This window comes from Equus caballus, chromosome 7 (assembly GCF_041296265.1).
Source record: "Equus caballus isolate H_3958 breed thoroughbred chromosome 7, TB-T2T, whole genome shotgun sequence".
Classification (NCBI taxonomy): domain Eukaryota; kingdom Metazoa; phylum Chordata; class Mammalia; order Perissodactyla; family Equidae; genus Equus; species Equus caballus.
The window spans coordinates 81105729-81129710 of NC_091690.1; the positions used below are offsets into that span (position 1 = coordinate 81105729).

The window sequence follows — 23982 nt, forward strand, 5'->3', positions numbered from 1 at the left end:
AGAGAGGTTAGAAATCCCTTGGCTCTTGAAGTTATCTGGTTTTATTCATTTTGTGTAAACTCTGATATCACAGTGCTCTTAAGCCTCTCTTCCTTATAAATGGTGAAAAGTACAGTAGCTAATTGAAGGTCTCTTTGGTTGCATTCCAGTGGAGAGATATAATAAAAAATTACGTCTTAAAGAGTAAGCTTTCAAAGCTATTGACATTGGAAAATGTGGGTCTAGAAGGGAAAGTGATATTGGAGAAAACATGACTTAAGTTTTAAGTGTGGTTTGAGGAGCTGGTAAACATCAAGGAGAAGATGTCTAGCAGGCAATTGGGAATGTGGAACTGAAGTTTAGGAGAAAAGGCAGCGATGAAAAAGTGATTTGTCTTCTGCAGGTGAATTGAGAGGAAGGGAGTATGATCCAGAGGTGAGGGGTGAACTGGAGGGCCACACTTTGGGCCGTGCTCATTTTTGGGACTTTGAGAAACATGGGAAAAAGGAGACTGGAGAACTGTGCACGAAGTAGGAGGAAGCCAAGAAAAGGAATTTCAAATAAGATTGGTTGTGGGTAATTTAGTTTCCTTTTTCCTTAAATGAATTTCATAAGTTTTCTACTAGTGAACATGAATTACTTTCGTAATAAGTAAAAAGCTTATTACGAAAAGGAAATAAGTTAAGAAAAGGAAAGGGTTGTTGACATTTCTAAATAAGAGAAGTTAAAACAAAATGAAGACTTTGGGGGAGGAAGCTTTCAAAATATCGGTAACCTTGGAGAAAGCAGTTTCTGATTACAGGGTTAGTGAGCGGAATGCTAGTAAGAGGGTGGGGATAAAATTGTAGGTTAAAAGGGTAGAAGGGTCAGGGGAAATTTGTTTATATGGGTATATGTGTTTTTCCGTTTTTTCTTTTGTAAAGTTAGACTTTTTTGGGGAGAAGGGGGAGCTGCCTGTGGAGTAGAAGTTTTCCAGGCTTATTATTACTTGTTGTAATAATAGTTTTCCACCTGTAATGTTTTATGGTCATCTGTCCTAGAATTACATCCTTCGTGCTGCTTTAAGACCTTATCTTCCTACAGCATAGATCTGATCATATAAAAACTTTTTTAAAAAGTTCACGCTTATTAGTTGTTTTTTTTTTTTTTTTTTAAAGATTGGCACCTGGGCTAACAACTGTGGCCAATCTTTTTTTTTTTTTTCCCTGCTTTATCTCCCCAAACCCCCCCCCCCCCCCTTTACACAGTTGTACATCTTAGTTGCATTTCCTTCTAGTTGTGGGATGTGGGATGCCACCTCAACGTGGCCTGACGAGCAGCACCATGTCCGCGCCCACGATCTGAACCCTGGGCTGCCGCAGCAGAGCACGCGAACTTAACCACTGAGCCACGGAGCCAGCCCCCTCGCTTATTAGTTCTTGATGTCACAATTTACCTGTTCATTTTTGTCTTTCACTGTTCTCTTTGATTCTTCTACTGATTTCTTTAACACAACCCATACTTTTGTGTGTGTGTGTATGTGTGTGTGAGGAAGAGTCCCTCTGAACTAACGTCTGTTGCCAATCTTCCTCTTTTTTTGCTTGAGGAAGATTAGCCCTGAGCTAACATCTGTGTCAGTCTTCCTCTATTTTGTACATGGGTGGCTGCCACAGGATGGCTTGACGAGTGGTGTAGGTCTGAACCTGTGAACCCAGGCTGCTGAAGCATAGTGTGCCAGACTTAACCACTATGCCACAGGGCTGGGCTTTTCTTTTCTTTTTCTTTTTCTTTCTTTTTTTTTTTTTTTGAGGAAGATTAGCCCTGAGCTAACATCTGCTTCCAATCCTCCTCTTTTTGTTGAGGAAGACTGGCCCTGAGCTAACATCTGTGCCCATCCTCCTCTACTTTATATTTGGGATGCCTGCCCCAGCATGGCTTGCCAAGCAGTGCCATGTCCACACCTGGGATCCGAACCAGTGAACCCTGGGCCGCCAAAGCAAAACATGCGAACTTGAACTGCTGCGCCACCAGGCTGGCCTCTCTTCTTTTCTTTTTTCTTTCTTTTTTTTTAATTAAGATTATGAGAGTTTACAAACTTGTGAAATTTCAGTTGTACATTATTGTTAGTCATGTTGTGGGTACACCACTTCACCCTTTGTGCCCTCCCTCCACTCCCCCCTTTCCCCTGGTAACCACCAATCAGTTGTCCTTGTCTATATGTTAACTTCCACCTATGAGTGGAGTCATATAGAGTTCGTCTATCTCTGTCTGGCTTATTTCACTTAACATAAGACCCTCAAGGTCCATCCATGTTGATGCGAATGGGACGATTTTGTCCTTTTTTATGGCTGAGTAGTATTCCATTGTGTATATATACCATATCTTGTTTATCCAATCATCAGTTGCTGGGCACTTAGGTTGGTTCCACGTCTTGCCTATTGTAAACAATGCTGCGATGAACATAGGGGTGCATGGGACTCTTGGAATTGCTGATTTCAGGTTCTTAGGATAGATACCCAGTAGTGGGATGGCTGGGTCATAAGGTATTTCTATTTTTAACTTTTTGAGAAATCTTCATACTGTTTTCCATAGTGACTGCACCAGTTTGCATTCCCACCAACAGTGTATGAGGGTTCCTTTTTCTCCACAACCTCTCCAACATTTGTCGCTCTTGGTTTTGGATATTTTTGCCAATCTAACGGGTGTAAGGTCATGTCTTAGTGTAGTTTTGATTTGCATTTCCCTGATGATTAGTGATGATGAGCATCTTTTCATGTGTCTGTTGGCCATCCTTATATCTTCTTTGGAGAAATGTCTGTTCATGTCCTCTGCCCATTTTTTGATCGGGTTGTTTGATTTTCTGTTGTTGAGCTGTGTGAGTTCTTTATATAGTATGGAGATTTACCCTTTGTCAGATAAGTAGCTTGTAAACATTTTTTCCCAATCAGTGGGCTGTTTTTTTGTTTCAATCCTGTTTTCCCTTGCCTTGAAGAAGCTCTTTAGTCTGATGAAGTCCCATTTGTTTATTCTGTCTATTGTTTCCCTCAACTGAGGAGTTATAGTGTCCGAAAAGATTCTTTTGAAACTGATGTCAAAGAGTGTGCTGCCGATATTCTCTTCTAGAAGACTTATTGTTTCAGGCCTAATCTTTAGGTCTTTGATCCGTTTTGAGTTTATTTTGGTGTGTGGTGAAAAAGAATGGTCAATTTTCAATCTTTTGCATGTGGCTGTCCAGTTTTCCCAGCACCATTTGTTAAAGAGACTTTCTTTTCTCCAATGTAGGCCCTCAGCTCCTTTGTTGAAGATTAGCTGTCCATAGATGTGTGGTTTTATTTTTGGGCTTTCAATTCTGTTCCATTGATCTGTGCACCTGTTTTTGTACCAGTACCATGCTGTTTTGATTACTGTAGCTTTGTAGTATGTTTTGAAGTCAGGGATTGTGATGCCTCCCGTTTTGTTCTTTTTTCTCAGGATTGCTTTAGAAATTCGGGGTCTTTTGTTGCCCCATATGAATTTTAGGATTCTTTCTTCTAATTCTGTAAAGAATGTCATTGGGATTCTGATTGGGATGGCGTTGAATCTGTACATTGCTTTAGGTAGTATGGACATTTTAACTATGTTTATTCTTCCAATGCATGTGCGTGGAATGTCTTTCCATCTCTTTATGTCATCATCAATTTTCTTTCAAGAAAGTCTTGTAGTTTTCATTGTATAAATCTTTCACTTCCTTGGTTAAATTTATCCCAAGGTATTTTATTCTTTTCGATGCGATTGTGAATGGGATTGAGTTCTTGAGTTCTTTTTATGTTAGTTCATTGTTAGTGTATAGAAATGCTACTGATTTATGTATGTTGATTTTATACCCTGCAACTTTGCTGTAGCTGTTGATTGTTTCTAGTAGTTTTCCTATGGATTCTTTGGGGTTTTCTATATATAAGATCATGTCGTCTGCAAACAGTGAGAGTTTTACTTCTTCATTGCCTATTTGGATTCCTTTTATTTCTTTTTCCTGCTGAATTGCTCTGGCCAACACCTCCAGTACTATGTTGAATAGGAGTGGTGAAAGTGGGCACCCTTGTCTTGTTCCTGATCTCAGAGGGATGGCTTTCAGTTTTTATCCATTGAGTATGATGTTGGCTGTGGGTTTGTCATATATGGCCTTTATTATGTTGAGGTGCTTTCCTTCTTTACCCATTTTATTGAGGGTTTTTATCATAAATGGATGTTGGATCTTGTCGAATGCTTTCTCTGTATCTGTTGAGATGATCGTGTGGGTTTTTTTTCTCATTTTGTTAATGTAGTGTATCACGTTGATTGACTTGTGGATGTTGAACCATCCCTGTGTCCCTGGTATAAATCCCACTTGATCCTGGTCTGTAATCTTTTTGATGTATTGCTGTATTCTCTCTTCTTTTCTTTTTAGAAATCTTTTCTCCCCATCTTCTGGGTTTAAGTCCTTTATGGTCTAACTCAAAATTTTACCTTTTAGTCCAATTAGAATTAATTTCCCAACCTACCTTATAGTGTTCTTTTATCTCTATAGTGTCTGGCAAGTTGTAAGTACTAATAAGTAGAGTGGAGTTAAAGGAGATGGAGTTGGGGCCATTGAAGAATTTTGATCAGATGGATTAAGGGTGAATGTCAAATTATCTGTGTTGATGACATAATGGGAAGGTAAGAAGTGGTCTAGGAAGGTAGTTTTGTGTTACGGTTAGCAGCTTTTAAATTTGAGTATTAGCAGTTTTTAGCTCTACTTAATGATGCCCTGGTGGTCTAGTGGTTAAGATTCAGCACTCTCACCACTGCAGCTTGGTTTCGTTTCCTGGTCAGGGAACCACACTACACATGTGTCAGTTGTAATACTGTGGTGGCTGTGTGTTGCTGTGATGCTGAAAGCTCTGCCATTGGTATTTTAAATACCAGCCAGGTCACCCATGCTGGACAGGTTTCAGTGGAGCTTCTAGACTAGACAGATTAGGAAGAAGGACCTGGCCACCAATTTCCAAAAAAAATTGGCCATGAAAACCCTGTGGGTAGCAGCGGAGCATTGTCTCATACAGCGCTGAAAGGTGAGAGGATGGTGCAATAAGACCAGGCAGGGTTCTGCTCTGCTCTACACAGGGTCACTAGGAGTTGGAATCAACTTGACAGCACTAACAACAAGAAAAATGGTGTATAATAACCCATTTCTTGCTTCCTTTTTCCTGGTTCTCTGACTGCTAGAAGCCAGGAGCTTGAAGAGGACCCTATAATTAGTGCCATCATCCAGAAGTTACATTTATATTTTGACTCATATAAAAGATTTGTTGTAGCATCTTCTGAGGCCTACATCAATGTTTGCCAAAACTGTTGGGAATAATAGCATAATTTCTCAAGTTTTAAAGGGTTTTTGTGATAAAGATTGATGCTACTGATACTTTTACAAGTTTATTTTTTAAATTACCATAAAAATATAAAGATCTTTTAAATATATGATGATTAATAGATATAATAGTAGTTAATATGTGATAGAAATTGTTTTACATATGTGATAGTTTGCTATACCCAAGAATGCCAGAAAGTTGTTAGAGATTACTCAATGCTTGAAAGAATGGTTTTTCCTAATTTGAACAGTTAATGTAGGTCTTTATTTGATCTGTGTTTATAATTGTACAGATCCGTGGTCTCCTTTTTTTTATATATATATTTTTCCTTTTTCTCCCGCCCCCTGGTACATAGTTGTGTATTTTTAGTTTTGGGTCATTCTAGTTGTACCATGTGGGATGCCACCTCAGCATGGCTTGATGAGCAGTGCCATGTCCACGCCCAGGATCGAACCAGCGAAACCCCAGGCCACCAAAGCAGAGTGCGCAAACTTTATCACTACGCCCCAGGGCCGGCCCCCAGTTTCTCTTTTTTTAATGTTTAAACTTTATTGAGGTATAATTTACGTACCATAAAATTGACCTGTTTTAAGTGAAAATCAGTGATTTTTAGTAGATTTATCAAGTTATACAACCATCACCACAATCCAGTTTGGAAACATTTCCATTACCCCAATAAGATCCCACCTTCTGGTTTACAGTTAATTCCCTATCCCAGCCCTAGGCGATTGCTAACCTGCTTTCTATCTCAGTTTTCTTGAGAATCTGGTGTCTGATACTTAGTTTTACTTTAAGTCCATTTGTTACCTTCTTTGGGAAAATACAAGGCATTTGGGATTTCAGCTGGGTGGAAATGTGTATGGGGCAGGTAGATAGATGTTCCAGGTTGAGTTGCTTGTGCTGTTCCTGCTGACAGAAATCTCTCTTCTTTTTTACCCTTAGTCTAGCTCAACTGTCTGAATGTAACATGTTTTTCATCAGTTGTACTTTTTATATTCATATTTGTGTGTTTTGTTTTGCTCAGCAAGATTTGCCTTGAGCTAACATCCATTGCCTATCTTCCTCTTTTTTTGCTTGAGGACGATCAGCCCTCAGCTAACTTCTTTGCCAGTCTTGCTCTATTTTATGTGGGTTGCTGCCACAGCGTGGCTGACGAGTGATGTCAGTCCACGCCCAGGATCCAAACCTGTGAACCCTGGGCCACCAAAGTGGAGCATGCCAAACTCAACGACTATGCCACGGGGCTGCCCCCTATACTTGTGTGTTTTTGAAGGCAAAGTGACTTAAAATAATAGAATAATAAAATGATAGGTGTTTATTTTCATAGTTCAGTTTTGTTGCTTTTTTAAAAATAACTTTATTGAATTCAGCGGCTTAAAGAATCCAATTCAGTGGTTTTTAGTATATTCAGAGTTATGCAACCATTACCACAAACTTTAGAACATTTTCATCACCCCCAAAAGAAACCTCATATCCATTAGCTGTCACTCCCCACCCCACCCCCACCCCCAACCCCAGTCCTAGGGTACTTTCTGTCTATATGGATGTGCCTATTCTGGACATTTCATATAAATGAAGGCATACAATATGTAGTCATTTGTGTTGTGCTTCTTTCACATAGCATAGTGTTTTTAAGGTTCATACGTGTTGCAGCATGTACTTCACTCTTTTTATTACCAAATAATATTCTGTCATATGTTTGGATGTGTCACATTTTGCGTATCCATTCATCAGTTGACAGACATGTGGGTTTCCACCTTCAGGCTATTATGAATAATGCTGCTGTGAATGTTCAGGTAAAAGTGGTCTTGATTTTTTTTTAATTGAGGGATAATTTACATATAACAGAAAGCTCAAAATTATTTACAGCTCAATTTTTACCTAGGTGCTACCATCCAGATCAAGATAGGTATATATCATTTCTTTTGGCCTAGAACTTTTCCTTGAGACTTCTCAGTCAATACCTTTCCTCCTCTAGGTTACCATTATTCTAACTTCTGTTAAGTATAGATTAGAGTTGTCTGTCCTTGAACTTCATATAAATAGAATCACATGTTATGTACCCAAGTAGTTTGCCTTCTTTTTCTCAGAGTTCTTATGGATGTTTTTGAGATTTGTATTATTGCTTGATTCTGTAGGTTGGTTTAAATTTTTTTAAGTTACCACAGTTTGTCTGTTTATACATTGCACAGTTTGTTTATACATTGACATGTCAATGGGCAGGTATTATTGTGGACATAAAGCACTTATTTCTCTTGGATAATATAAGGGTGAAGTTGGTAGGTTATAAGGCAGGTATATGTCAGAAACTGCCAGTTTTCCAATTGCTTGGTTCTGTTTTATACATCTGCCAGCGCTATATGAATTCCTTTCTTTTTTTCACATCCTCACCAGCACTTTGGTGTATTGCCTGTGTTGTTTTGGGGTAGGACTGACTTGTCCACTTGTACTAATTCTTTGGTAATTTGCCTGCACATATTTGCTAATTTTGGGGGTGATTCACTCTTCCTCAAATATGATAAGATATTTTCTCTTTTTTTTCCTTAACATTATTTATACTGTTGGGAGGAGCATGTAGAAGTTTTACGTTTTATCTACTTGATACTAAAGCTGTTTTATGGCTTTCAGCTTTTGGTGTCATGCTTAGGTTACCTCCACCAAGATAATAAAAATATTTACCTTGGTTTCCTTCAAGTACTCTTGTGGTTTTGTTTTTTATATTTAAACCTTAGGAAGTTAGAAATTGATAAAGCTCCTTTGTTAATGTAACATTTATCGAGTTCCTGTTGTACTGTAGGAAGATACAGTGAGTGGCATGTGCTCACTTTTAACTCACGTGTAGCTATGTATGTGTCCAGCCAACTAAAACAGTGGTGGTTGTGGTGGTTTTTGTTGTTTTAACATAACTCCTAAACATAAACCAACAACTTCGTTTGGGGTTCCAATCATAGAAAGCAGTCTTTTTCAACTCCGAAGGAAAAACTGCAGTGTTGGGACCTCAAAAGAGTGTTATATGTACCTCACCACATATGCTGTATTTTATGAGTGATTTAAGGAACTAGAGAGTAATTTGGTGATACTCAATTTATGCCTTACTGACTTTAGAACATACTGAGAAAGATGAGACTCTACTGTGTATGGATATATAAACAACATAAAATTTATGTCTTGATATTTGCTAAAATATTTTCCATATTTTATTTATTCCTTACAGCTATACTGTGAAGTAGATTTCGTTATACTAATTTTGTAATTAAGTCCTAGATTTGCTGAATCAACTTGCTCCAGTTAAAAATGTAGGAAGTGGCATCACCTGTATTTATAAACAGGACTATCTGATTCCAGCAGTCCATTCCAGGCATTCATCATTTGATGCAAGAGATAAGATATATACTGTAATATAAATGGCCTACAAAGTGCCATAGTAGTATGGATAGTAGTGTCCTTTGTGGACTCATTTGTCTACCCCTTAAATATAAATACGCTTTTTCACTCTACACTGCTCCTAGTTGATCTCAACTGCTTCCAAGGCTTTTTTTTATTCATTCAGTTATTCATTTAATAAATTTGTTGAATATCTTTTTTTCTTTTTTTAAAGACTGGCACCTGAGCTAACAACTGTTGCCAGTCTTTTTTTTTTTATTCTTCTCCCCAAAGCCCCCCAGTACATAGTTGTGCACTCTAGTTGTGAGTGCCTCTGGCTGTACTACGTGGGACACTGCCTCAGCATGGCCCGATGAGCAGTGCGATGTCTGCACCCAGGATCCGAACCAGTGAAACCCTGGGCCACCAAAGCGGAGCTCGTGAACTTAACCGCTTGGCCGTGGGGCTGGCCCATGTTGAATATCTTAAATACCAAGCTTCATATGAGGAACTGGGTATACAAACAGTATAGTCATTACTCTCAGATGTAAAGCCAGTCTACAAATATAATAATTACAAATGTGTAATAAGTGTTGTAAAGAAAAAACCCCGGAGAGGCCAGCCCCAAGACCGAGTGGTTGGTTAAGTTCGCATGCTCTGCTTCAGCGGCCCAGGGTTCGCCAGTTCAGATCCTGGGCACGAACATACACACTGTTCATCAGGCCGTGCTGTGGCAGTGTCCCACATGGAATAACTAAAAGGACGTGCAGCTAGGATCTACAGCTATGTACTGGGGCTGTGGGGAGGGGGGAAAACAAGAGGAATATTGGCAACAGATGTTAGCTCAGGGCCAGTCTTCCTCACCAAAAAAAATACTTCAAAAAGAAAAAGAAAAAAACCCCTGGGGATTGTGAGAGTAATAGGGAACCCTGCTTTAGCTTGAGTGATCAGTCAGGAAAAGCTTCTCTAAGGAAATCTTTAAGCTGAGACTCAAAGAATGTGAAGCTATGAACCGGTTAACTCTGGTGGAACATTGGAGAGAAGAGTGTTATAGTGAGAAAGTCACAGCATGTACAGAGACTCTGAAATGGGGTAATATGTTTGTTGTTGAAAGAACCTAAAGAAGGCTGATAAGGTGGGGCAATAGGGGATGAGAAAGTTTCTTTAAATAAAGCTGAACAAATAGGCAGAGGCAAGATAATGCAGGGCCTTATAGGCTGTGGAAAATAGAGTAGAAAGTTGTTAAAAGGTTTGTTTGAAGGGGATTGGTTTACAATTTTAAAGATCATTGGCTGCTAAATGGAGAATGGTTGCCTGGGCAAATAGTTCCATTAAGAGAGATGACAGTCACTTGGACTAGCTTGGTGTTAATGGGAATGGAGAAAGTGGATATATTAATTATACAAGCATTTTTGGATATCAAATTAACAAGGCCTGATGTACTGAACTGGAATGAAAAAGAGAGAAGTGTTAAAGATGACATCCAGGTTTCAGACATGAATAACTGAGGATAATGATGAGAAATATTGGGGGAGGTGGTACAAGGAAGTGTAGAGTCACAAATTTTAGGTGAAAAGATGCTTTGAACATAGTAAGTCTCAGAAGTCTGAGATAATGAAGGTAGGGATGTTAAATAGGTCTGTTAGAGTGATCTGGATTGAAAATAACATATTTGATATATATGTAGTATTTAAAGACAGGGGTTGGATGAAATCAAGACATGGGGAGCAGAAAAGATGGCCTATGACTGAGTCTTGGCACCAAGTTCTAGCATTTATAGATTATATAGGATGAGAAACCAGCAAGGAGCCCAAGAAGGGACCAGCGTGAGTGGGTATGAATTGCATAGACAGAAGGGTGTTTCAAGAAAGTAGTAGTGGTTAACTGTGTTCAGATCTATTTAGAGTACTGGAAAGGGCTAATACCTCCCCTTCATCCACCTAACTACTCCTGTTCAGGTCTTAAATTTAAGCTTTACTTCTGGGTTAGGGGATTCTCCTTTTGATTCTTCCATGGTGTCCTCTACCTCCATTATATTTTATTGCAATTACCTGTTTGATTAGCTTGTTCTCCTTCACTAAACTCTTAAGTTTCCACGAGGTCATGGAGCCTCATTGTTTCATTCACCCCTGTGTTCCCACTTCTTGGCATAGTATCTTGCACCAGGAACACCTAAATAAATAAATTTTGGAGTGACTGAATAAAGTATCAATAATAAAGTAAAGTAATAAACTCTAGGTTCTAATATGGAAGAGATTTTTTTTAATATCCAAAAGGAAATTTGTCTGTTTCTAAGAATGTGTTTGTAGAGTATTTGGGGAAAACAGTCTGTAAAGAGGAAACTAAAATAAAATCACTATTGTTCATTGAACATGTGCAGAAAAATACTAAAACTTGTGCTGGAAGGAGGGGATGACCTTATAGGTAGGTGATGGTTTTATCGAGGGAGAGGGAAGGAAACAAAACATACAAGAAGGGATCTAACTGGAATGTTCAGTTCTTTTAAAAGAATCAGAAGCAAATATGACAAATTTAGGAATCATTAACTTTTTTGTACTGTTAATGTTAGTGATCCAGGTCCATAGTATAAAATTTGAAAAACAGAAAATGTATAGGGGCCAGCCTGGTGGCATAGCGGTTAAGTTTGCATGCTCTGCCTCGGTGGCCCGGGGTTTGCAGGTTCGGATCCCAGGCCTGGACCTATGCACTGCTTATCAAACCATGCTGTGGGAGATGTCCCACATACGGATGTTAGCTCAGGACTAATCTTCCTCAGCAAAAAAGGAGGAGGATTGGTCGTGGATATTAGCTCAGGGCTAATCTTCCCCCCACTAAAAAAAAAAAAGAAAAGAAAATGTATAAAGATCAGCTCCTCTATAATCTCATAACCCCAGAGATAACTATGTTAGCATTTTTAGTGTATTTCATTGTTTTCTGTATATATTGTATTACATCGTCATATAAATATATTTGTTAAATTATCATATTTGTATCCTACTTTTATTGTATGTTCAAAGCTATTGATTTTTAATTTTCTATTGAAATATAACATGCATACAGAAAAGTGATCATAAGGGTACAGTTGATTAATTTTCACAAACTGAACCCACTTATATAAAATAGCCATATTAAGAAATAAAATGTTATTAGCACCTTGGAAACCACTCCCAAGGCTGGTATAATTTTAATTGATTTAGTTTGTGCGTAGCCACTTAATAGAGCATCTCCCTGGAGAAATGTTGAGTTGGGGAAATAGGTATCGCAGAGGATATTGTTTCTGAGCTGCTACCACCAGTGTAGGGTAAGAATGCGAGTTGGGATGAATGGAAAGTGCAGTGGTATGCAGATAAATGCAAACATCCAAAGTGTTTTAGGAGTTGGGTTATAAAATTTTTTTGAGTTCATTATAGATGAGTGATAGGAAATAAGGCTGGGACCAGCTTGTGGAGAGCTTTTTGTCCTAGCCAAGTAGTGGAATAGAGTACTGAGAATATTTGCAGAAATTTAAGATGTATTTTTTTGTTTGTAGGCGCACAAGTCTCTGAATTTTGTTTCAACACTGCTTCAGATTACTATGTCGGAACAACTGGATTTACCTGTGAGACAGGCAGGCAAGTTTCCTGAATTATTTTCTTGAGTATATGTAAACATATTGTTTAAAAGATGCACAGTTGAATAGCCGAAGTATCTTGGGATGGCCCCTCAGTGATTTTCTTCTTTGAAAATTGGTTTGCCCTCATATGTTTACAACAAATAGAAAGTGCCTTGAAATTTGGTGGCAGAGTTTAAAGGAATGTGATGTTTCATTGAATTAAAAGAGAAGCTGGAAAGAGAAATTGATGGGGTTAATTAAAAGATTCTATGTATTCCCTGCTTCCCTGCCTGATGGATGATTCTAACCTACAAACTTATGTGTTTATGCAGTTTTTCCTTACTGCTGTTTGCTTTTACAGTTGCATTTTAACCATTTAAAAAGTACTATATCTTAGTTCTGGTTTCAACAAGATATTGAGCAATTCCCTCAGCATCAAAGTCTCTGAAAATGTGGCATACTACTTCTTGTGTTCTCTCTTAGTCTTCAAAATATTGGTATATCTACATGGTTTTGTCTTAGAGGCTTCATTCAGAAAACTGATTTGGTAAAATTAATCTAAATAGCTTTCCTACAGAAAACAAGATGAAAAGTGTTATGAATAAATGTGACATAAAAAAGTCTTAACAGTTTTGTTTGTAGTGTGTTTATTTGCAGAGTTCTTAGGCTATATGTTTAATAACTTCGTGGGTGAATACTGTAGTTGAGTATTAAACTTGTGTTTTGATTATCAACTTTTAAAGTAATAGAATACAGTATTTTGTTTTTAAAAGGATAGCTTTACTAATAACAATGGTTGCTCTGAAAGAAATAAATTGAGGTGTGGACACTTATGAGGGATATTCACAGTGCTATCACAGTAAATACTCTTTTGTCAAACTGATCTATATTTTAGGTGTTATCTATTTGAAAAATATGATAACACAGTATTGGCCCGATCGGGAAACAGCACCAGGGGATATATCCCCTTATACTATTCCTGAAGAAGATCGACATTGTATTCGAGAAAATATTGTAGAAGCCATTATCCACTCTCCTGAACTTATCAGGTATATTTTATACTTTATATATTTTATAATATGAAAGGTATATTTTAAACTTACCCATTGTTGCAGTATGTAATTTGCAGGGGTTTTTGCAGGGTTGAGGGGATAAAGGAGGTCTTTTCAGAACATTCAAACCTGTCATTTTTGTAGCAGAAAACTTAACACATGCTGTTACAGGAGAATTCCTTTTTGTTTTATTCTTACTGCAATTGAATTTTTTATTTATAAAACCAAAAACTTTTAAACTTCATGTAAAACTTGGGAAACATACTGTGATCAGATGAAAGGGGGTAAAGAAAACTATAGAATGCTGTCATATACTTTATGTTGTATAGTCTTTTGATATTTGAAAACTCTTTATATGATTTTGCAGATCATTTTTAATGAGAATAGTTGATGTTCTAAATGAAACTTGTCAGTTGATGATAGAGGTGAAAAGTAAGAAAAATAAAATCACCTGCATTTGAAACATTTGTTGGATTTCTTTTAAATCAGTAGGAACAAATAGTTTTTGCTCAGTGAATTATTTTGTCTAAATAACCATTTTGTTTTTATGAGTTAGCAAAATTTTATCTAGGTAGCATTTCTTCCTCCTCATTGTTTATTTTTTACTTTCAGGGTACAGCTTACTACTTGCATTCATCATATCATCAAACATGATTATCCAAGCCGCTGGACTGCTATTGTGGACAAAATTGGCTTTTATCTTCAGTCTGATAACAGTGCTTGTTGGCTAGGAATTCTTCTTTGCCTTTATCAGCTTGTGAAAAATTATGAGTAAGTGTCTCTCAATTCCTCTAGAGTTTTGAGAAGTAGGAAAAGTTCAGAAAATTCAAGCTAATTTATTTGAACGTCTAAAATTACATTTGGTATATATATTAAAATTAGCTAATTCTATGTAGATTTTAATTGGGTTTTTTTTGAAATAGCATTCTTATTTTAATTCTACAAGCTCTTCGGTTTATTCAACTAAGTAACTCCTTGTCCCCTTCTTTCTTAATCATTATCTGTTTTCCTATTCAAAAACTGAGTTATATCTAATTCCTCAATATGGGCTCCTCAGCATGTGCTGATAAAAGGGCTAAAGATAAGTTTTGTTTTTTTTTTAATGTGAAGGGGATCAGAGTACATTGAATATTAGAGCTCTTTATTACTTTTGGCTTTCTGTGAATTTTTATCTTAATTTGGGTTCTTGTTAAGTTTCAAGAACCTACCTCTGATTCTTTAATTGGAATTTCATATGATCATTTTTAATCATTGTGTTTTGAGGGATTCACAGTCACCTGTTTGAGTGCATATTTTAGCAAATTATAGTTCATGTAAGTAATTAGTATCAGTAAAAAAGATTTTAGGCAGAGGGATCATTTTTCGATCTGGGTTTAGGGATCAGAAAAAAAAATCTAACCTTGCAAGTTGAGGTATAGCACTAAAAGTAGTAAGCCAGATGTTGAAGGGATATTCTCTTAAGTGTGTGGTGAAAGTAACAAAATTGGTAGGCACTTGAAAGTTTTGATGTCAGAAAACTGAGGAAGGCGTGAGGAACACCTAACACCATGATGGTGGCTTTATTTCCGGTCCTAACAGCTACACAGATGCCATTGTGAGCCCTGTAATTGTGGGGCTGGTAGTTAGCCTCCGCTATTCTTTTTGGGTCCCAGCTCAAAGTAGCTGATGAACTGCTGCTTTTGTTCTGAGCAGGAGAGAAATATACCATTTACAGCATTGGTACTGGTGTTTTCTTGTGTTCCCACCAGCTACCCATCTTCCTGCTAAGGAATGTTCCAGCTGTTGCTCCAACCTCTGTCAGAGTGCCAGTTGTTGTAGTTCTGGTAAGTGAGTGACTAAATGAGAGAGAATAACAATGTTAAGCTGTCATTGTCATTAAGGAGGTTCAAGTCTCTCCTGTCCTATAATCTTAGCAGGAGAGAACGTGACAGGGATTTTTTTAAATGGGAGACATAGGAGGCTGCTACAGTATTGGAATTCCAGTTCATTTTCAGCCAGTGTTCAATTGTGGAGCACAAGGTGTTCACAAGGGATCTGTGTGGACTGAAGCAGTGCTAAGAAAATTCATGGAGAAATTGGAAGTTGTGGCCCTCAGGAGCATAGATCCTCAGGAAATGATTGTCAGTTGAAGGAGCACAGAAGGAGCATTTGAAGAGGAAGGCTTGTCACACCGGAGTAGTATGAACAAAAAGAAAGGTACAGAGATGGAAATGAGACACTGTCTTTAGTGGGTAGTAAGGAGACCACTAAATGGTGTGGATGATTTCGCTTGAGAGGTTGGGGATAATTCTGGACTGGTAAATTGGGACCATGTTAAAGAGGGTTTTGAATGCCATGATGGAGAATTTGGATGTGATCTTTTAGATACTGATGAACCATTGAAGTTTTTGTTTGGTCTTGGTTTTTGTTGGTGAGGAAGATTGGCCCTGAGAAAACATCTGTTGCCAATCGTCCTCTTTTTGCCACCAAAGCAGAGTGTGTGAACTTAACCACACCCGGCCGTCCCCCCTTCTTTTTTTTTTTTAAACAGAAAAGCAGCGGGCTGGTATTTAAGGATTTCCTATGAGCCTGGCTCACCAGCTTGACACACTAACTTGTGGTAGTAGGCTTTTATTAGTGTCACATGTTCACGCTTTCAGGAACTTTCAGGTCTTATGGGATAGTAATTTCTTTCCTACCGTAAATTACTTTTATACTCATTAGCTTAGATTAGCAGCTAGTGTTACGCTGTTTGCAGTCTACTATTCAATGTAGAGAGGGAGGTAGAGAAGAATATGTAACATGGAATGGGTATTCAAACTCTCTTAATTTGTTGGATAAATGGAGAGAGGTGCATAAGATAGTTCTCAGCATTATTGTAAAAAGGGAATGTTATTGAAATTATCATCATTTGTATAATCAAATTGGAGAGTAAAAATGGCTTCCTTTTATAAATTATTTTTATTGACTCAAACATACAGATAACCTTTAAAAATGTATGCTAGGTGTAATTTATCAGCACATTAAAATAATATTTAAAATAATTAGTTAATTGTTTAATAGTTTCAATTATTATTAGTGTGGACATTTTTCGTGGTATTTTTTTATTCTTGGCAATTTACTTTGGTTCTCATTTCACCCAGGAGGAAAAAAGAATCTAGCCTTTTAAGAGTTTACCTTTACCTGTTAAAAATGTGCTCATATATTCAACTAAATACATTTTTCCCCTTCAAAAAGGTGCCAGTAGATAAAATAAGTCTGGTAGGGAAAACCAATTTAAAGCAGTTTAGATAATCTCAACTAATCTACAACGATAAGCTGTGCCTTTTAGAATAATGACCTCTTAACCACTATAGTCTGTATTTTCCAAAGCTATTCTGCCTATTGACTCTAATAGTGGAAGCTGGAGTTTCTTTCGCATAGTTCTAAACTATAAATTCGATTATTTAATTTTTTTAAAAATAAACCACCAGACCTTTTAACAATACTGTTAAAATGCTAAGTCATCTATATTTGGAAATGTCTCAAGTAGGTCAGCAATTTTACCCCATTCTTGGAGCAAAATGTGATGCAGAATTCATAGTTTTTCAGATTTTAGGAAGGTAACAAGGTTCACATAATACATGTTATGTAGCAGTCCTATTGAAATCTGTACCAGCACCCAGTAGTCAAACACATTATTATATCTGCTATAAAATATGTGAATATTCATTCCAAATGGGATAAATTAAGATCATAAATAGCCTGTTGAGGTTGGGTTTTGTTCCCAAATGAGTTAGAAAAGAACTTCTGGTTTATAGTGCTTTTAGAAATAGAATATTTTCTGCTTTATAGATGCCACTTCTGTCTTAATGCTCTTGTTATGTGCATTACTTAAGGATGATGATATATAATCGATGTTATATCAATCAGCTGCTAATATTTAAAAGTCAAATCATTGTAGCTTCTCAGTTGTAACATATTCACAATTAGAGACAGCATAGTGAAGTGGTTGAGGGCAGACCCTGGATCTCTACTGCTGAAGTTCTTACCTATATGTGTCTGCTGGGAAAGATACTCAACTTCTCTGTGTCTCAGTTTCCTCAACTGTAGAAGTGAGGATACTAATGGGGCCTTAAAGATTATTGACCTCATAATAAATGCTCAGTAAATTTTAGATATCCTGTTATTATTTGAGGTTTTTCTCCAGTTGCTTTTGCTTGTAGTTTGGTTTCATAGTAGGTTTTTCTTTTTATAAGAATCTAAATTTGCTTAGGAGGTATTTGCTTATATGTGTGAACAAACAAGTAGTTTAAATTTATATCATATATATACATATGTATATATGTGTATATATTTATATAAAGTTGTGAAATAAACTCTTACAGAATTAGTTTGTATTCCTACCCAAAGGTACAAGAAACCAGAAGAACGGAATCCCTTGGTAGCAGCAATGCAGCATTTCCTGCCAGTTCTAAAGGACCGTTTTATCCAGCTTCTTTCTGATCAGTCTGATCAATCTGTCCTCATTCAGAAACAAATTTTCAAGATCTTCTATGCTCTTGTTCAGGTAATTTTTATAAAGCAGTTTATATATATAAAAAGGCAGTCTATCATTTGCCACATTAAAAGAGAAAGAATTTCAGCCTCTGAATAATAATTTCATTTGAAAATCTAGATTAAGTGGATGATTTGATAGTCAAATATAAATTGCCCAAATTATAAGTACATTAAAAGTCTAAGCACACTTCTCCAAATACATGAACAACTTTAATTATAAATGGTCAGTCTTAAGTTCTCTTATACTTTTCACCTTAAGAATTCACAAGTCTGAAAATCAGTTACTTGATTACAGTTTTCATCTAACACCTACTCTGATATGCCAAATATACATAGATTGTCCCAATAATTACAAAACCTATTCCTAAGCCTAACACAAAAATACTAATACTGTGGGCTTGACTGGCATACAGTAATGGACTTCTTCACTTTTGTTTATTGTTCTAAATGTTCCTGAGATAAAATACCCACAGAAGAAATGATATTGTCAGGGCCCGCCCGGTGGTACAGTGGTTAAGTTCACACGTTCCACTTTGGCGGCCTGGGGTTCACTGGTTCGGATCCTGGGTGCGGACACAGCACCGTTTGGCAAGCCATGCTGTGGCAGGCATCCCACATATAAAGTAGAGGAAGATGGGCACAGATGTTAGCTCAGGGCCAGTTTTCCTCAACAAAAAGAGGAGGATTGGCAGCAGATGTTAGCTCAGGGCTAATCTTCCTCAAAAAAAAAAAAGGGTAATTTAAATAGACCTGTGACTTTACCTCCACTAAGGTTATAGCTGACTCATTCTGTTGTTTGGTTGGATTTTGTATGTCTTTGCCAGATCTTTAAAGACAATCTAGTGTCTCCCAGTCTTAACCTAAGGGCACTTTAATAAGTGATTTGCCTAGACAATATCTGTACTGTTTTCATTTTTTTTTACCTAACTGGTAGGATCACAACTATTAGATTAAAAATAAGTTCTTTTTATAAATTGTTCTAAGGCATAGGATAAAATATTTATTTCCCCAACTAGTTTTTTGAGACTAGCATACCCTGATATCAAAATATAGCCCTGTCTCACTTGTGAAAATAGATGTCCTAAAATCCTAAATAGGGTATTGATTGTATGAACCTAGTAAGAGATAGGATTTATCCCAGGAATGCAATAATGGGTCAACAGTGAGAAGTCACTTTTTCTCATTAACTCTTACATTACATGAAAAGAGAGACCTGTAGCCATCTTTAAGGATGCCAGATAAAGCATTGGATAAAATTTAATAACCATTCCTGCTTTAAAAAAAAAAAAAGCACAACTCTAAGAATCCTGGAATAGAAATTTCCTTAACTTGATGAAAGATGTTCATTAGAAATCCACAATAAAAATCACACTCTATGGTGAAAATAAGATATATTCCTAGTAATTTGAGAAAAGATAAGGATGCCCACTGTAATTGCCACAATTCTCCATTGTGGATAACTAACCAAATCAGCCAGGTAAGAAATTTGCCTATGTACTAAAAACAGGCATGTGGATTGAATGAAATACTTTTTGTAGGTTTTGTGAAGAGTAAAAGGAAGTGGGATTTTCTTTTGTAAGGATTTTAAAATATTGATTCTTGATTTTTAATTTAGTATACACTACCACTGGAGCTGATAAACCAACAGAACCTGACAGAATGGATAGAAATTTTAAAAACTGTTGTGAACAGGGATGTACCTAATGTAAGTCTTTATGTGTTCTCTTCTGTTACTAAACACAAACATTTAATTATCTTTTGAGAATTTTAACTGATATTTCCTGTCACATTTTTTATTAACTTATATAATTCATGATGTAAATTTTTCTAGGTAAAGAGAGACCATTTCATTTGTTTACATATGTTCATATACTAAGTAAAAAATTGTGCAGGGTTATTTCATGTATTATTGTTTAAGTGCTTGTATACATCTCTGTTTATTTCATCCTAATTGATCTCTTTCTTCTCAGTTTTTAATTCAGAGCTCATACATACATCACCTCACATAGTTACAAATTTTTTTTTCTTGTGATGAGAACTTTGAAGATCTACTCTCTTATCAACCTTTGAATATACATTACAGTATTGTTAAATAGTCACCATCCTGTACAGTACATTCCCAGAACTTATTTATAACTGGAAGTTTGTACCTTTTGACCCACCTTCCTAAACTTACTATGGTAATCATTTCACAGTATATACATATATCAGATCATTGTATTGTATACCTTAAACGAATACAATGTTATGCAGTCATGAGCCCCATAATGAAAGACTGCATATGTGATAGTGGTCCCCTAAGATTAGTACCATATCGGGGCCGGCCTGGTGTAGTGGTTAAGTTCAGGGGCTCTGCTTCTGTGGCCTGGGGTTCGTGGGTTTGGATCCCAGGCGTGAACCTACATACTGCTCATCAAGCCATGCCGTGGCAGTGTTCCACATACAAAATAGAGGAAGATTGGCACAGATGTTAGCTCAGGGCCAGTCTTCCTAACCAGAAAGAAAAGATTAGCATGATATAGTGTGGTATGTAGTAGGCTATACCTACTACTATATGTGTATGTTTGTGTAAGTATACTCTATAATGTTTGCACAATGATGAAATTGCCTAAAGATACATCTCTCAGAACGTACCCTGTTGTTAAGCGATGCATGACTGTATATCAGTTATGTCAAAAAAAAAAAAACAACCCCAAAAAGAGCCCGAGCCCCTTGTTAGATATTCTAATAATTTGTCAGACACCCATAACAGGAGAAGAGTTTGACTAACAAGTTGGTCGAACTTTGTAGTTAGTTATATTACTTGTTTTTCTAAATAACTTTATAGAGCTATAACTCACATACAATAAAAATTCCCCCTTTCAAAGTGTAAAATTCAGTGATTTTTAATATATACAGAATTGTCCAACTATGTTATTTTTTTTTACATTTAATCACAGTTTTTAAAATAATTGCAATTTTTCTTTATAGTTTTCTAGAGAGGTAGGGAAATTTACAAGTCCTGAATACCTGGTGTGTTTTAAGTGCTTTTACATACTGTACTTACTTAATCCTCAAAATCCCTCTGAATTTATTTTAAACAGAGTCATGGAAGGGTTACGTAATTTATCCAACATAATTTTATTGGTGGAATAAGTGAGGCCAACCTCCTGTTTTGTAGTTTATTGCTCAAATTTTTATTTTAAAAAAACAATGCAAAAGAAATAAATGGGACATTTCTCCTATTCCATAGGAAATTAGTTTGGTGTGTATTTTTCTGTACACATTTAATAGGTACAAAGTGTAACTTCAAAAGTTTTATATATGTTTTCTGTACCTTTTTGGTATAATTTATCATAAACACGCACATCTTATAAGTAAACAGTTCAATGAGTTATGACAGTTACATGCACCTATGTAACTATCACCTCGAATGTTTGCTTGTGGCTGGTTCTAATCATCCCTACCATCACCATTCTCATTTCTAGCACCATAGATCAGTTTTGCCTATTCTAGAACTTAATATAAGAGTAACTTTTTGTATCTAGCTTCTTTTCCTTAATATATTTATGAGATGTATTCACGTTGTGTAGTGGTAGTTCCATTTTACTGCCAAGAAGTATCCCTTTTCATGGATATACTATAGTTTATTTATCCATTCTCAAGTTAATGGACAGCTGGGTAGTTTCAGGATTTTAGCAGTACAGATAAAGCTGCTACAACTGTTCTTACATGAGTCTTTTTGTGATCACATATTTTCATTTTTCTTGAGTAAATACCAAAGAATGGAATTGGGTCATAGGGTAGGTGTATGTTTAGCTTTGTTAAGTAACTTGTAAAAGGATTTCCAAAGTAGTAGTACCATTGCTCTCACTGTTAACGTATGGGAGTTTAAGTTGCTCCACAGTTTCACTTCCCAATTGTAACTTTAAAACATGTCATGCGCGTCTTAGGTCAATATATAATCATCCAATCCATTCTTTTTAATGGTTGAGTAGTAGTCTTTTATGGTGTTCCATAATTAACCATTAATGAGTGGTTGGGTTCTTGGCAGTTTTTCACTATTCCAAATAGTTTTGTAAGTGAATATTCTCATACATATATCTTTGTGTATTTATACTAATATTGCTGAAACTAGATTTCTGAAATGGAGTTTCTCATGCCCCTTTGATTTGAATTATACTAGTTTTGATTAAGCTACTTGCCGTGGCCTTGACTAAAATGTGTGGGTCTTTTATAAGAATTTTAAAAAGCATATCCCTTGTGATCAAGTAGTGAAGTAGTGAAAATGCCTTTTATATTTAATGAGGGTTAGTACTTTTCCGAATCTAGCTTTTATTATGAAAGGCCAACACTGGAGGAGCATTCATGTTTTTGTGAATCTGTTCTCACCTCATGCTGTTTCTCTTAGATTATATCATCTCTTACTATCATTAAATAAATGTCTCTTTAAAGGAAACACTTCAAGTTGAAGAAGATGATAGACCTGAGTTACCGTGGTGGAAATGTAAGAAGTGGGCTTTACATATCTTAGCAAGGCTTTTTGAAAGGTAAGCCCCTCTCGATACATGATGATTTAAGTTTCTTTTCTTCAAGGTTTTGGGTTTATAAGTGCTATTATAGGGCATTAAGAAACGATGGACATTTTAATGTTCTTTTAGATACGGAAGCCCTGGCAATGTATCCAAGGAGTATAACGAATTTGCCGAAGTATTTCTGAAGGCCTTTGCTGTTGGTGTCCAGCAAGTAAGTCTTAAGATAATTTTTCTAAGTAGAAATATGGTATTATAAGGTTAATTTCTGTCTTGCTTATTTCTAGTTTTTTCAGTACCCAACGACTGCATGAAGCAATTTTTAACATTTTGAACTCTGTAAGCAGTTCTCAAACATTTTTGGTCCCAGGACTTCCTTACATTCTTAAATTATTGAGAACCCCAACAAGCTTCCATTTATGTGGGTTGACCTAGTGATATTTACTATATTAGAAATTAAAACAAAATTTAACAGTATTAATTTAAAAATAATATCAAACCTATTATGTATAAACATAGAATGCATGTTTTTTGTTAGAAGTAACTATTTTCCAAAGTGAAAATTTTTTAGCAAGAGGAGATGGCAGTTATAACATTTTTACTATCTTTAATGTCTGGCTTAATAATAGGCAGCTGTATACTCATTTACCTCTGTATTCAGTCTGTTTTAATTTGTTTTGGTGGATGTAAATAAAAACAGTTTGGCCTCAGAGATAAGAAGGGGGAAAAGGAAAGACTGTTTTAATAGACTTTTTCACGTAATTATGGAAATTCTTTGATATCACACCAAAATTTGACAATGGTAGTTTCTTAAAGGTTAATTGCAGTGTCAAGTTTGAAACTGTAATAACGAACATTTCATAGTCTGTCACATTAACACCCATTGGTCTACATTGCACATTAAATGGGTCTTTTATCCATATATGATTTTGTAACATCCTGCACTGGTCATTTGGGAAATGTTGACTCATTGAGTTAATGCAGATTTTCCAAATGTTAATATATTTCATTATGCAATTTTTTTTTTTTTTTTTTTTTAAAGATTTTATTATTTCCTTTTTCTCCCCAAAGCCCCCCGGTACACCGTTGTATATTCTTCGTTGTGGGTTCTTCTAGTTGTGGTATGTGGGACGCTGCCTCAGCGTGGTCTGATGAGCAGTGCCATGTCTGCGCCCAGGATTCGAACCAACGAAACACTGGGCCGCCTGCAGCGGAGCGCGCGAACTTAACCACTCGGCCACGGGGCCAGCCCTCATTATGCAATTTTTAAAAATCACTTTTGTTAATATCACCACTGAGCTCATAAGAAATACTTTAAGTATTGAAAAGTTTTCAAGTGGATCTAAGGTGGTGGGTCTAGGATCTGAGAATTCACCAGAAGTTTTACCACCATTTCTTTTGTAACGTTGTACAAGCGTCAACACAGTAAAAAGGGCAAATAACATCTTAGCATTATTATGAAAATAGCTTTGACCTGGCAGACCCTCTTGAGAGGTCTGTCGACCACATTTGACAATCGCTGTTCTGGAATAGCAAGTAGAATTTGAACTCTTGGCAGGCATTAAATAGGTAGGTGAATGGTTTGGGTAAGATTTTCCTAGAAGGTTACTTTAACAAAATAGGGC

General features: G+C 36.4%; 1 protein-coding gene and 1 long non-coding RNA gene across 2 annotated transcripts in view; one reads left to right on the forward strand and one right to left on the reverse strand.

Moving 5' to 3' along the window:
* Positions 1–23982, reverse strand: part of LOC111774351 (uncharacterized) — a 94827-nt gene that overhangs the window by 43865 nt on the left and 26980 nt on the right. The gene's annotated exons all lie outside the window — the stretch shown is intronic.
* Positions 1–23982, forward strand: part of IPO7 (importin 7) — a 50322-nt gene that overhangs the window by 6856 nt on the left and 19484 nt on the right. Inside the window, exons 2-8 of the mRNA XM_023646027.2 lie at positions 12214–12295; positions 13172–13325; positions 13941–14099; positions 17700–17856; positions 19462–19551; positions 22281–22375; positions 22487–22571. Coding sequence (XP_023501795.1) covers positions 12214–12295; positions 13172–13325; positions 13941–14099; positions 17700–17856; positions 19462–19551; positions 22281–22375; positions 22487–22571 — 822 coding nt within the window. The remainder of the gene's footprint in view (positions 1–12213; positions 12296–13171; positions 13326–13940; positions 14100–17699; positions 17857–19461; positions 19552–22280; positions 22376–22486; positions 22572–23982) is intronic.